Below are 13,019 nucleotides of genomic sequence, written 5' to 3'. Positions count from 1 at the left end.
CCACAGCCCTAAGGGCCTGTCTCACTCCCACCGTTCCCCCTCAACAGCACCAAGTCTATTTCCTGGCAGCAGGTGACCAGGGCTGAGCACTTGCCCCAGACCATGAGCCTACCCGCCAAGAAAGCAAGGAGACTCACAGGTTTTCAGTGTCTCAAGGAGCCTGCAGTGGTGATCTAGTGCCTTCAGAGGCGCTGTGGATTATCTCGGCTTTTCTGGTATGTTCCTGTGGTAGTTCTTGGAGCAAAAGTTCACAATCTGAGTGTCCACAAATGCTCTGTCCATCCAAGCAGGAGCTGCAAGCTAATCCTGCCCCCATCTGTCATCTTTATCCTTCACCAACTTCTGGATGCGTTTTCTCTTTCTTGCCTGTAATTCCCCTGGCTAACTCCTCTATTACAGTATTTAATGGAAGTAGTGAAAGCAAGCATCCTTGTTGTGTTCCTGATTATTAAGGGAAAGCTTTCAGTATTTTGCCATTGTGATATATTATATGCAATTTTAAGTATTAATTGATACTATAATTTCATTGGCTTTGGGTTTGATTCTCCATCCTGTTCTATCCTTAAGTAGTAAAAACATCGAAAGAAGGCAAAATTACACACAAAAATTTGAGTTCTTACTGGATCCAGTAAAGAGCAGGAAATGAAGTAATCTGTTAAAAAAGTTCCAATCTATTCCCCTATCTTTATTTTCCTTGAGACAAAACATGAAGACTGAAGTTAGAAAAATTCACTCCATTGAACTTTGGTAGGTTTATTACATAATAAAAGCTTCAGTTTTTCCACATGTAATATAATTTATAGCTACAATATTTTTTAAGTGACCTAAATTCATTAGTTAGGAAACACTTTTAAGTAACCTCTTTGAGGGCTATTATTTCGTATTTAGTTATGTTAATTTTTCATTAGAAAGTACATCTTCTTTTTCCAGTACATTTTTATTTTTAGAGCTTTGCTTTGTGATGGTATAGGCTTTGAAGGTTTTTTGTATTTTTGAGATAAGAATCTTGCTCTGTTGCCCAGGCTGGAGTATTGTGGCTCGATCTTGGCTCACTGCAACCTCCACCTTTGGAGTTCAGATGATTCCCATGCTTCAGCCTCCTGAGTAGCTGAGATTACAAGCCATGCACCACCATACCCAGCCAATTTTTTCTATTTTTAGTAGAGATGGGGTTCCACTGTGTTGGCCAGGCTGGTTTCAAACTCCTGGCCTCAAGTGATCCACACATCTCGGCCTCCCAAAGTGCTGGAATTACAGGCGTGAGCCGCTGCGTCCAGCTAGCTTTGAGGTTTTTAATTGCCTGTGATTATGCATTATTATTAACCATGAGTCATATAAATACTGATAAAATGTTGGATTTTGATATATTACTCTATAGTTAGAAAAGTATTATTTGAATTGAACCTAAACATAAGGAATTAGTAAATTAGGCTTCTTTTTTATCTTCCCTTGAACAAGTCTTATAACTTTAATGTAATTGGATTTGTCCTGTTTGGATATATTAGTGTTAAAATGATTAGAAACTTAAAATTCTTGGGCCAGTAAAGGACTGAGAATATCTGTCATAAATTTTTCTCTACTTCGTTATGACCTATATGTACCTATAAATACAGGCTAAAATTTTAAAGGCTATACAGAAGCCTTTAATTATACTAAAAAGATAAACTCGTACAATTTAAAAGTTAAACAGTAACTGTTATTTTATTATACCAGCAACAACCAGTTGGAAATATGAGTCCATTAAGTGTATTAATAAAAATGTGAAATATCTATCAATCAGCTAAAAATGAAAATACATAGTGTGTAGTAAGAAAACCATGAAACTTTACTGAGTGGCATGAAAGAGTACTTCAGTGGAGAACAGTTCATGGTCCTGAGCAGGAAAATAATGTAAAGATCTTCATTTTCCCCAGACTAATCTGTAAATTTGGTGTCATACCAATCATAGCCCCCAAAAATGGATGTGGGGGTGGGGGAGAGGTGGGAGGGGTAGGAGAGGGAGAGGAGGGAGAAAGCAAAAGAAGGAGACTGTATGCTTGCGTTTTGAGAGTGCAAAGGTGGGCTTAACGGAATAATTCGGCTGGAGCTGTGCCATCCAGTAAAGTAGCCACGAGCCCCATGTTGCTGTTTAAATTGATTAAAAGTTAACAATTTTGTGTGTGTGTGTAAGACAGTTTCACTTTTGTTGCCCAGGCTGGAGTGCAATGATGCCATCTCAGCTCATTGCAACCTTTGTCTTCCGGGTTCAAGTGATTCTCCGGCCTTAGCCTCCCAAATAGCTGGGATTACAGGCACTCACCACCACGCCCATCTAATTTTTGTATTTTTAGTAGAAACGGGATTTTGCCATGTTGGCCAGGCTGGTCTCAAACTCCTAACCTCAGGTGATCTGCCCGTCTCAGCCTCCCAGAGTGCTGGGATTACAGGCATGAGCAACTGCACCCAGCCAAAATTTAATAAAATTTAAAATTTAAATTTCATTCTGTTAATGTGGTATATCACATTTGTTGATGTTCATTTGTTGAACCATCATTACCTCCCCGGGTTAAATCTCACTTGATTATGGTGAATGATCCTTTTAATGTGCTTTGAATTGCTAGTATTTTGTTGAGGATTGTTAAATCTATGTTTATCGGTTATATCAGCCCGAAATATTCTTTTCTTATAGTATTCTTGTCTGGCTTTGGTATCAGGGTAATTCTGGCCTTGTAAAATGAATTTGAGAAGCATTTGGTATTTCCTATTCAGTTTCAGGGGAGAGTTTGAGAAGGATTGGTGTTAGTTTTTCTTTAAATGTTTGGTAGAATTCAGTCATGAACCCATCACACTCTGGGCTTTTCTTTGATAGAAGATCTTAGATTACTGATAATCAGACTAGTAATGCTCTATTCAGAATTTCTGTTTTTTCGTAATTCAGTCTAAGCAGTTTTGTATTTCTAGAAAATTGTCTTCCTTCTTGGTTATCCAGTTTATTGGCATGTAATTGTTCATAGTAGTTCCTTATGATCTTTTATATTTCTGTGGTAACAGTTTTAATGTCTCCTTTTCATTTCATGCCATTTACAATAGCACCAAAAAATATAAAGTAAAATGCATAGGAATAAATTTAGCCAAAGGTAAAATATCTGTACAGTGAAAACTATAAAACATAAATGAATAAAATTGAAGAAAACACAGATAAATGGAAAGATACCCCATTTCATGGTTGTGAGGTTAATATTGTTGAAACGGTCATACCACCCAAAACGATCTATAGATTCAAGAAATCTGTAGTTTTCATAAAAGTAGAAAATATGCTTCTAAAATTGAAATGGAACCACAAAAGACCCCAAATAGCCAAAGCAATCTTGAACAAAAAGAACAAAGTTTAAGGCATCATACTGCCTCATCTCAGAATCTGCCGCAGAGCTGTGGTAATGAAAACAGCATGGTACTGGCACAAAAACAGACCGGCGCAATGAGGTAGAATTGAGAGCTCAGAAATTAATCTGCACATTTATGGTAAACTGATCTTCAACAAAAATGGCAAGAGCACACATTGGGGAAAGGACAGTTTCTTCAATATATGGTATTACAGTACCTGGATATCCATGTGCAGAAGAATGAAATTGGACCCTTATCTCATACCATATGCAAAAATCAACTTGAAATGGATTCAGGATTTAAATGTTAACTGACTTTGTAAAACTACTGAAAGATAACATCGGGGAAAAGCAGTGGGGCACAGAGGCTCACGCCTGTAATCCCAGCACTTTGGGAGGCCGAGGTGGGCAGATCACCTGAAGTGAGGGGTTCGAGACCAGCCTGGCCAACATGGTGAAACCCTGTCTCTACTAAAAATACAAAAATTAGCCGAGCATGGTGGCGTGCACCTGTAATCCCAGCTACTTGGGAGGCTGAGGCAGGAGAATCGCTTGAACCCAGAAAGTGGAGTTTGTGGTGAGCCCAGATCACGCCACTGCACTGCAGCCTGGGCGACAGGGGGAGACTCCATCTCAGAAAGAAAGAAAGAAAGAAAGAAAATATAAGGGAAAAACTTCTCGACATTGGACTGAGCAGATACTTTGAAACCCAGGAGCATAGGCAGTGAAAACAAAATAAGTAAATGGTGGGATTACAACAAGCTTCTGCCCAGCAAAAACAACAATCAACAGAGTAAAGAGATGGCCTACAAAATGGGAGAAAATATTTGTGAACTCTAAGTCTGACAAGGGGTTAATAAAAAATTTATAAGGAACTCAAATCAATAGCAAGAAAACATTGTCAGGCCTGGTGGCTCACACCCATTATCCCAGCCCTTGGGAGGCCAAGGTGGGAGGATCACTTGATCTCAGGAGTTTGAGACCAGCCTGGGCGATGTAATGAGACCTTGTCTCCAGAAAAAAATTTTAAAAATTCACCGAGCGCGATGGCGCATGCCCGTAGTCCTGGCTACTCACAAGGCCGAAGTGGAAGGATTGCTTGAGCCCAGGAGTTAAAGGCTGCAGTGAGCTGTGATCACACCACTGCACTCCAGGCTGGGCAACAAAGTTAAAAATATGAATAAATAGCAAGGAAACAAATAACCCATTTTTTTAAATGGACAAAGGATCTGAAAGGACATTGCATATACACAAAAAGACCAAATGTCCAGCAAGTATATTTAAAAATGCTTAACATCACCAATCATCAGGAAAATGCATATTAAAACCACAGTGAGATACCACTTCACACCCATTAGGATGGCTGTTATAAAAAAGACAAGATAAGTCTTGGCAATGGTGTAGAGAACAGGGATCCTTTCTATACTGTTGGTGGGAATGTAAATTAGTACAGCCATTGTGGAAAACAGTGTGGAGGTTCTTCAGAAATTAAAAATAGAACTACCATGTGATCAGCAATCCTACTTCTGAGTACATATCCAAAGGAAAGAAAATCAATACATCAGAGAGATACCTGACTCCAGTCTTCATTGCAGCATTAGTCACAGTTGCCAAGATACGGAAACAACCTAAGTGTCTGTTGACACATGAAGTAGGTGAAGAAAATGTGATATATATACAGAGTGGAATACTCTTCTGCCTTTAAAAAGAAGGAAATTCTGTCATTTATGACAACATGGATGAACCTGGATGACATGTTAAATGAAATTAACAAGGCACAGAAAGGCAAATACTGCACGATCAAATGTTAAAAAGTCAAAAAGCAGAGAGTAGAGTGGTGGTTACCTGGGGATGGTGGGGAGGGATTAAGGAAATGGTGGTCAAATGATACAAAATTTCAATTTACATGAAGTAACTTCACAAGATGTGTTGTATAACATGGCAGCTAGAGTTAGTAACAGTGTATTGTACACTTGAATATTCCTGAGAGTAGATTGTAAATTTTCTCATCACACACACACACACACACACACACACACACACACACACACACAAAAATATGTTTTTGATAATATACTCTTGGCCCTTAGAAGCTTTAGTGTATGTTTAATGTTATAGAATTGTCTCGGTATTTGAAATTATCAGAGTTTCAAACAATTGAGGATTAAGGAATAAAGTTACTGGTGGTCTGTATGACCGCCTCATGTTTCACCTTTTTAAAAGTACTTAGTGCTACCTAAAAACCCCCCTTCTGTGCTGCTTAGAAACCTGTGTGATGAATTGGCGTTAAATTAAGCACCAGGAACATTTACTGAGCTCCTACCTTGTGAGGAGACTTAGAGGTGAAAAATCTAAGATTCCTGGAGGCAGAAATCTGAATTTTACATTAATGCCAAAAGGGCCATATGAGCACACTCATTTGGAAAAGTTTTCCAAAATAAAATTTTAGATGATTTAGAAATAAACAAATGAACAAAAATGGAGCCCAGTGCAGCTAGCAGTTACGGGATTTGGCCTAATCCATATGCCAAGGAAAATTTGTAAACTTTGAGGCTTTTAAAAGCAGAATAGAGTAAGCATAAATTGAACATTCAATCAAAAGTCTTTTTTAGAAAATCAAAGGAATAAGGAATTGTTAAAAACAAAGTAATACCATGAAATGTAATAGATTCGTCAATAACGTCAAGAAACAAGATGATACAAATGACCTTTAGAATAAGAAAGAGGATATTGCAGCAAATAAAAATTTTACTCTTAACAAAGGACTTCCAGTCAAGTGGGTGTGATATACACATGTGTAACCCTCCTATACTCTAGATGCACAGACATGCTTAACACATCTCTTGAAGTTACTCCTCCTAAGCTGAGATAAAGAAATTTTACGTGTGTGTGTGTGTGTGAGAGAGAGAGAGAGAGAGAGAGACAGAAAGAGAGAGAGAGCACGCAAGCGAACACCTGGGCAACACAGACCCCATCTCTACGGAAAACAGATAAAAATAAACTTAGCCAGGCATGGTGGCATGTGCCTGCAGTCTCAGCTACTCAAGAGGCTAAGGCAGGAGGATCACTTGAAGACAGGAGTTTGAGGCCGCAACGAGCTATGGTTATGCCGGTGCATTCCAGCCTGGGTAGCAGAGTGAAATCCCAACTCTTTCCGTATAAATATATAATGCCTTTATAACATATAATCTATAAGAGGAAAATGTCTTTAGATGAGAAAAAGAAGAGGAAACAAAATAGTAATAGGATTTGAATCCAGGAGAATCACAAGAGTTAAGAACCCAAAAGGGTAGTAGAGATGGGCTTCAGAAGTTCTCAAGGAAGAAACTCCTGGTCCCTATGTTAGACCTGAACTAAGGGCTACTTTTTATAGTACGGTTAAGAAAGCAAAGTAGCTTACGTAGGTTTCGTTGTTTCTGTTGTGGTTATCTATCATTGCATAACAAACTACCCTGAAGCTTAGCGGCTTAAAAGAACAACAGTTCATGTTTTCTCATAATGAACTGGATGACTCTGCTTTACATGGTGTGGGTTAGGGCACTGGACATGGCTGGGAGGTCCAAACAGCCTTATTCACAAGGCTGATAGTTGGTGCTGACTGCTGATTAGAAGTGTAGCTGGAGTTTTGGGCCAAGGGTTTTGGTTCTCCGTTGTTTAGATCTCCCTGTAGGCTGCTTGAGTTTTCCTCATGTTATAGCTGCTGGGTTCTAAAGAAAATACATTCCAAGCAAAGGCAAATACTGCCAGGCATCAGATGACCTAGTCTCTGAAATCACACGGCATCGTTTGTGCCACATTTATTTTCAGTCAAAGCTAGTCACAGGACTTGCCTGGATCTAATGGGAGGGGAAAGAGACTCCTATTGATGGTAGGGTGATTTAGTCATATTGCAAAAGAATGTCTGGAATGAAAGATGTGAGCCATCTTCAGAAGTAGAATTTACCACAGTCCCCATTTGATTTAGCTAGAGTTTTGCCCAGCCTCGTATCACGAGAAATGTTAAAGCAAGGATTCAAACCCATGTTCATCTGATTCCAGGGACTTGTTTCACCAGTGGCCTTTACTGTAGGAGTTAACTTCTTTGAGCAGAGACTAGGAAATAAATTGGAGGGAGATAAATTGTGACCAAGATATCTTGAATGGTGACTCTGATTTTGACATAAAACATGTAAGTGAAATTTGTGACCGAGGAAGCACAAAATTTCCAGATGTCGAAGTGGGAAATTGTAGGATGTGTAATGGAAAGAGCAAGTCATTCAGACTGGATAGTGTGTAAGGTTTATGAAGAGGTGAAGAATGAAGGTGAGTGGTACATTGGGGTCAGTTCATTCAAAGACGTGATTACCAAGCCCTAGAGTTTGGATATTTCGAGAAAGGGAGAGTTTTGAAAGTTTTAGAGGAAGTAGGTTATGTTCTTTAAAACGAACCAGCTGTTTAAAACACAGTGATTTGGGCAGTGGGGAATACTAATCTAAGCAATCAGGCAGACTGCATAGACAGTACTGCATTCCAGAGGAGGTTTAACAAGGCCTGAAGAAAGGTGTCAGAAATGAGAGTGAAGAGGTGATGATTTTCAGAAAAATTAAAGTGTTCAAATCAGGAATAGTTGGCAACTGATAGATGCATGGAACAAGACAGAGAAGGATCAGAGGTCGAAACTACTAAAAGCTGAATGTGCCTATTCTGGATTTGAAAGTCATGATACCACGAATGTTGTCAGTTCATTAATCACATTTGTATCCTTCCATTCCTTGAAAATCTTCCCCAGACTTATTAAAATGAATATTGTATTTGATTACTGTTGCATTTAACAGGTTTTCATTAATAAATCATACAAAAATTTTGTCTTGCCATTTCAGATTTTACACTCTTAAGTTTCTGAGCTGCTTTTCTTTTCCCCTGTAGGTTAATGGCACAGATGCAGATTATGAATATGAAGAAATCACACTTGAAAGGGTAAAAACTATTACCTTAATGTGTTGTTTAAAGAACTTTGCAATATACTGCTTTTTCATATAGAATTCAAGGGAGATCTTTCAAAAACAGAACTATATGATATTTTCTAAGTTCCCAGTTCATAAAATTGGCCAAGGTATTTTCAAAACATGTGCCTTTTCTTTAGTAACCTTATTTTTTTAACAAACTTTTATTTTAAAGTAGTTTTAGATTTACAAAGAAGTTGTAAAGATAGTCCCAAGAGTTTCCATTTACCCTGGATTCGGCCACCTCTATTGTTAACATCTTATATTACTAGAGTACATTTGTTTGAACTAACACACCTATCTTCATACATTATTATTAACCGAAGTCTCTGTTTCCTTGCTTTTTATGTTATTGTCTTCCAGAGGCCCATCCAGGAAACCACATTACGTTTAGTTATCCTGTCTCCTTAGACCCCTCTCGATTATGATAGTTACTCAGGTTTTTCTTGCTTTTTAATTTTGTTTGTATTGTTTATATGCATATGATAATGAAATATTGTTCGTATTAAGTAAGTGGTATACTAGTAACATGGTCATTGTATCAATTTTCTTTTCTAGCAAAATAACCGTACTTCTAACGGACAGAGCTGTATTAAAAACTTACTATGGTATACTCCCCCAGTCAGAAAATGACTTAAGGGTGTAATGCAGATGTGTAAATTTTCTTAAGATATGTTTTTTTCCTTAAGAACGTTTGCATTCAGGCCCGGCACGGTGGCTCACGCCTGTAATCCCAGCACTTTGGGAGGCCGAGGCAGGTGAATCACTTCAGGCCAGAAGTTCAAGACAGCCTGGCCAACATGGCAAAACTCCGCCTCTACTAGAAATACTAAAATTAGCCGGGTGTGGTGGTGCAGACCTGTAATCCCAGCTAGTCGAGTCAGGAGAATCGCTTGAACCCGGGAGGCAGAGGTTGCAGTGAGCCAAGATCGCGTCACTGCACTCTAGCCTGGGTGACAGAGTAAGACTCCGTCTAAAAAGAAAAAAGAGTATCTGCATTCAATTTTTATTGTAAGTTATAATAGTAATGCCACCTTATCTGGCTCGCATTTTATGAAAATTTAGTGTTTCACACGAGCAGATTCTTAAGTAACTAAATGTGTGTATATTCTAGACTAAAATCCTAGATAATTAGATTTGTTTATATTGGAATCAAGTCTGAGAAAAATAAATCTGAGAGTCTTACTTGTATATCTTTATTGCCTTCTACTTAAATTCGTATCACCTGTTAGGTGGCTACTGAAGTAACATTCAAGTAAGCACAGTATTAATGTACTGTACATATTTTAATATAGTAGTTTGTGATGTCTCCTAACTTTTTATATTACTGATTTTTTTATTCTTTCCCAGGGCCTTTTAAATTCCTTTTGTTTAGTCAGGACTATACGTTGTATTTTTCACTGGTTGAAGAACTTGAGTACCTAAGTAACTTGGTAACCTCCCATAATCCACTGGTACTGTTCTTAAGATTCAGGTAATTCATGAAGTTAGATTGAAAAAACACTTTTTTATTAAAATAGAATTTTAAGACAAATGGTGGTAGAGTGAGTGTTTACACTGTGTAATACTACCAGTTAAATAATAGGTCCACATACATTTGCTTACTTGAGTTGCCTGAAATTCAGTTAAAACATTCTTGCAGAAATAAACATTTTTTAATACCATTGCTTAAATCAATTCTCTTTGAAGGCTTTTTGTGGCAGTCAGACCCTTTCTGTGAAGAAAATATTCAGAAATCTTGTTTCTCCAGTTCATAAAACAAGCAAAAAGTAGAGCTCCTTTGGCAAAATTTACTTTGCTGTCCAGAAAATTCACCAGTGTTCTCAGGTTGGACTTTAGTATGAAAAACTGGAAAAAAGCCTTTTGCTAATCGGATGTGTTGGTTGAACGTGTCATGGGTTGATGGCAGCTGTCACTTAGCGGCTACAATTCGGTCATTTAAAAATAAGCCGATGTCAGGTTAGCAGAAGAAAAGCACCATCGCCACCCCTTTTTTTCAAAGGCTAAAACAATATGTGTGTTTTACCTGCTCAGAAAGAACAGCGGGAAGATCACTTCAGCGTCTGTCTCATAGGAGGGATGTGCCCTACCAAACATGGCCGAGGTGCAGTCTGAAAGAAACAGACTTAGAGTGACACCTCTGCAGATGGGTGACTTAATCCAGCGACAAGTTGCACATACTTTTAAAGAAAGAACTGTGGAGTAGACTTCAGAAGTCCTTGGTATATTTTCTTCAACCTCACCTGTTCAGCAGTAATGCCTCTGAAAGGACTTTCCTTCAGAACATGTCCATAATTTAGAATCTTTATATTTTACTCACCCATATACCTTTATTTGTTGTGTTCCTTATGTTAGTACAGTTTCTGCATCCTTTAATGACAGGAACCTATCAATAAAGATAAATCACATTCAGTCTCAATTTTTTTTCTTCTATCCTCAGGGAAATTCAGGGCTTGGTTTCAGCATTGCAGGAGGTACAGACAACCCACATATTGGAGATGACTCAAGTATTTTCATTACCAAAATTATCACGGGGGGAGCAGCCGCCCAAGATGGAAGATTGCGGTATGTTTTGCGATTTTCATTGTGATGCTGAATCCACTTTGTGTATTTTTCTTGAAGCAGACTGGATAAGGAATAAATACAAATAACAAACACTATCATAAAAACTAACATAGGGTGAATGCTTTAACAACATTCAAGTCAATGAATGCCATAATTATGCTCCAAATGTTGTTTTCCTGTGTTCATTTAGGACTCCAGTTTTATCTTAGATATTACAACATTTTGAACGATAAATTTGGTTGATGGTTTAAATGTTTGTGAACATATTTATAGAAATCATGAGTTTCCCTTTGTATTTTCAAATTTGCTCACAAAATATTTTCCATTTCCTCTCTGGTTGGGAAATTATGTATATAAACTTATTTAAGATAAGGAGAATAGAGGATCACACATCCAAGTTGAATCCCACACCACAAAGACTAAAGTATATGCAAATTTTAAGTAATATATTTTCTTAATTGACTAGATGAAAATAACATTTGTCTCTGTTTAAATGTAGTGTTCCATTTTGGAAGATATATTTTGCAAACTTTGATTTTTTGGGGAGTCATAAATTACGGCATTTTCCCTATTTCCTTGTTTGTTGTTAAAATAGCCTGAAGTTTTAGGACTAAAGAGTTTATATAGTCTGTTAAAAACAGCATCTTATTTTAAGGATGTTGGTACCTTATGCAGTTTTTCGATTTCTAAGCTTTAATTCTCACTGGATATGACAGATGGTATATTAATGAAATCAAATGGATATAAAAATTAATCATTTAACAGTTCACGTAAATGTAGACATTTACTTTCTGATTCTGTTAGATATAGAAGCTTGTCCGGACCAGTTTTAATATTTTAATTGTATTTTGTTTACCCTTTCTACCCAATTTGAGATGACCATCTTTTTTTCCTGATGGAATACCATGCAGTCAAAGAGACCAGAACTAGGGAAAACACTAAGACTAGGAACAAATCAAACTTTTAAAAAACATAACACTATGACAAATTTTAAGTTATTTACTTACAGAACTTTTGAATTAAGTGACCTAATCTTTATATAAATTTCAAAGAATAACTTCATTCTTTTATGTCTAATATATAGGTTGGAATAGGCACTCAGAAAATTATATTTAGTTTATCTCAGTTTTCACACTATCTCTGTGACCTTAAACTCATGATGTGAGCCTCAGTTTTCTTATCTTTGAATCACAGCTATGTCACTTACTATCTGGGTGGCCTTAGGAAAGTTATTTAAATTCTTTTTGCCTCAATTTCTCCATCTGTAAAATACAGATTAAAATATATATTTAGCTTAGAGGTGTCATGAGGGTTAAAACACCAAGAAAGTGTCTAGCATGTCATTAGTGCTAAATAAATGTCTGCTATTTTTATAAAGTATATCTTAACACCGACACAGAATAAGCATGCAGTAAGTATACAAATGGTAGCTGTAATTATTGTTTAATATTTTTGTATAATCTATTATTTTCACTATTTCTTTTGTTCCTTTTGCTGACCCTTGGGAAATGTTTGTATTTGTTTATATTAGTTTTTTATATACTTTCTTCATTTGTGTTTTCTGGAATTACTCCAGAATTATTTATAATTCTCTTTACCTTAAAAAAAGTAAAAAATTTGTGAAGTGGAAAATTAATATTTACATTATATTTAATTTTTATTTTTTATATTTAATTGTTTTCTCAGGGTCAATGACTGTATATTACGAGTAAATGAAGTAGATGTTCGTGATGTAACACATAGCAAAGCAGTTGAAGCGTTGAAAGAAGCAGGGTCTATCGTACGCTTGTATGTAAAAAGAAGGAAACCAGTATCAGAAAAAATAATGGAAATAAAGCTCATTAAAGGTCCTAAAGGTATGTGGTAAGTCAAACTAAGATAAATTAAGAAATCTCTGAGTTAAGTATTCCTATGAACTTTATCTGTGACATAGATTTCAAGATGAACAATAATAGTAATATTCTATAGAACTTGAGTGGATTTTAATTTCTCTGTTATTTCTACTGATTTTTGTCCTACGTTGCATTTTAGAATATTTACATTTCTACCAAGATTGCAGCATTTGAAAAGTTCCTATTTTTTGGGGTGGGGGGTTGTTTTTAGAGGCAGG

At 36.8% G+C, this 13,019-nt stretch overlaps 1 protein-coding gene across 21 annotated transcripts in view; it reads left to right on the top strand.

Annotated features, from left to right (window-relative positions):
* Positions 1-13,019, top strand: part of DLG1 (discs large MAGUK scaffold protein 1) — a 276,675-nt gene that overhangs the window by 165,552 nt on the left and 98,104 nt on the right. For all 21 annotated transcript variants that reach the window (NM_001266294.2, XM_028843322.2, XM_015132614.3 and 18 more), the window contains 3 exon segments: positions 8,268-8,318; positions 10,785-10,909; positions 12,596-12,765. In NM_001266294.2, coding sequence (NP_001253223.1) covers positions 8,268-8,318; positions 10,785-10,909; positions 12,596-12,765 — 346 coding nt within the window.

The sequence above is a fragment of the Macaca mulatta genome, chromosome 2 (genome assembly GCF_049350105.2).
Source record: "Macaca mulatta isolate MMU2019108-1 chromosome 2, T2T-MMU8v2.0, whole genome shotgun sequence".
In the NCBI taxonomy this organism is placed as follows: domain Eukaryota; kingdom Metazoa; phylum Chordata; class Mammalia; order Primates; family Cercopithecidae; genus Macaca; species Macaca mulatta.
The sequence above is the reverse complement of the archived record's forward strand: the minus strand, read 5'-3'. Positions and strand labels throughout refer to the sequence as shown.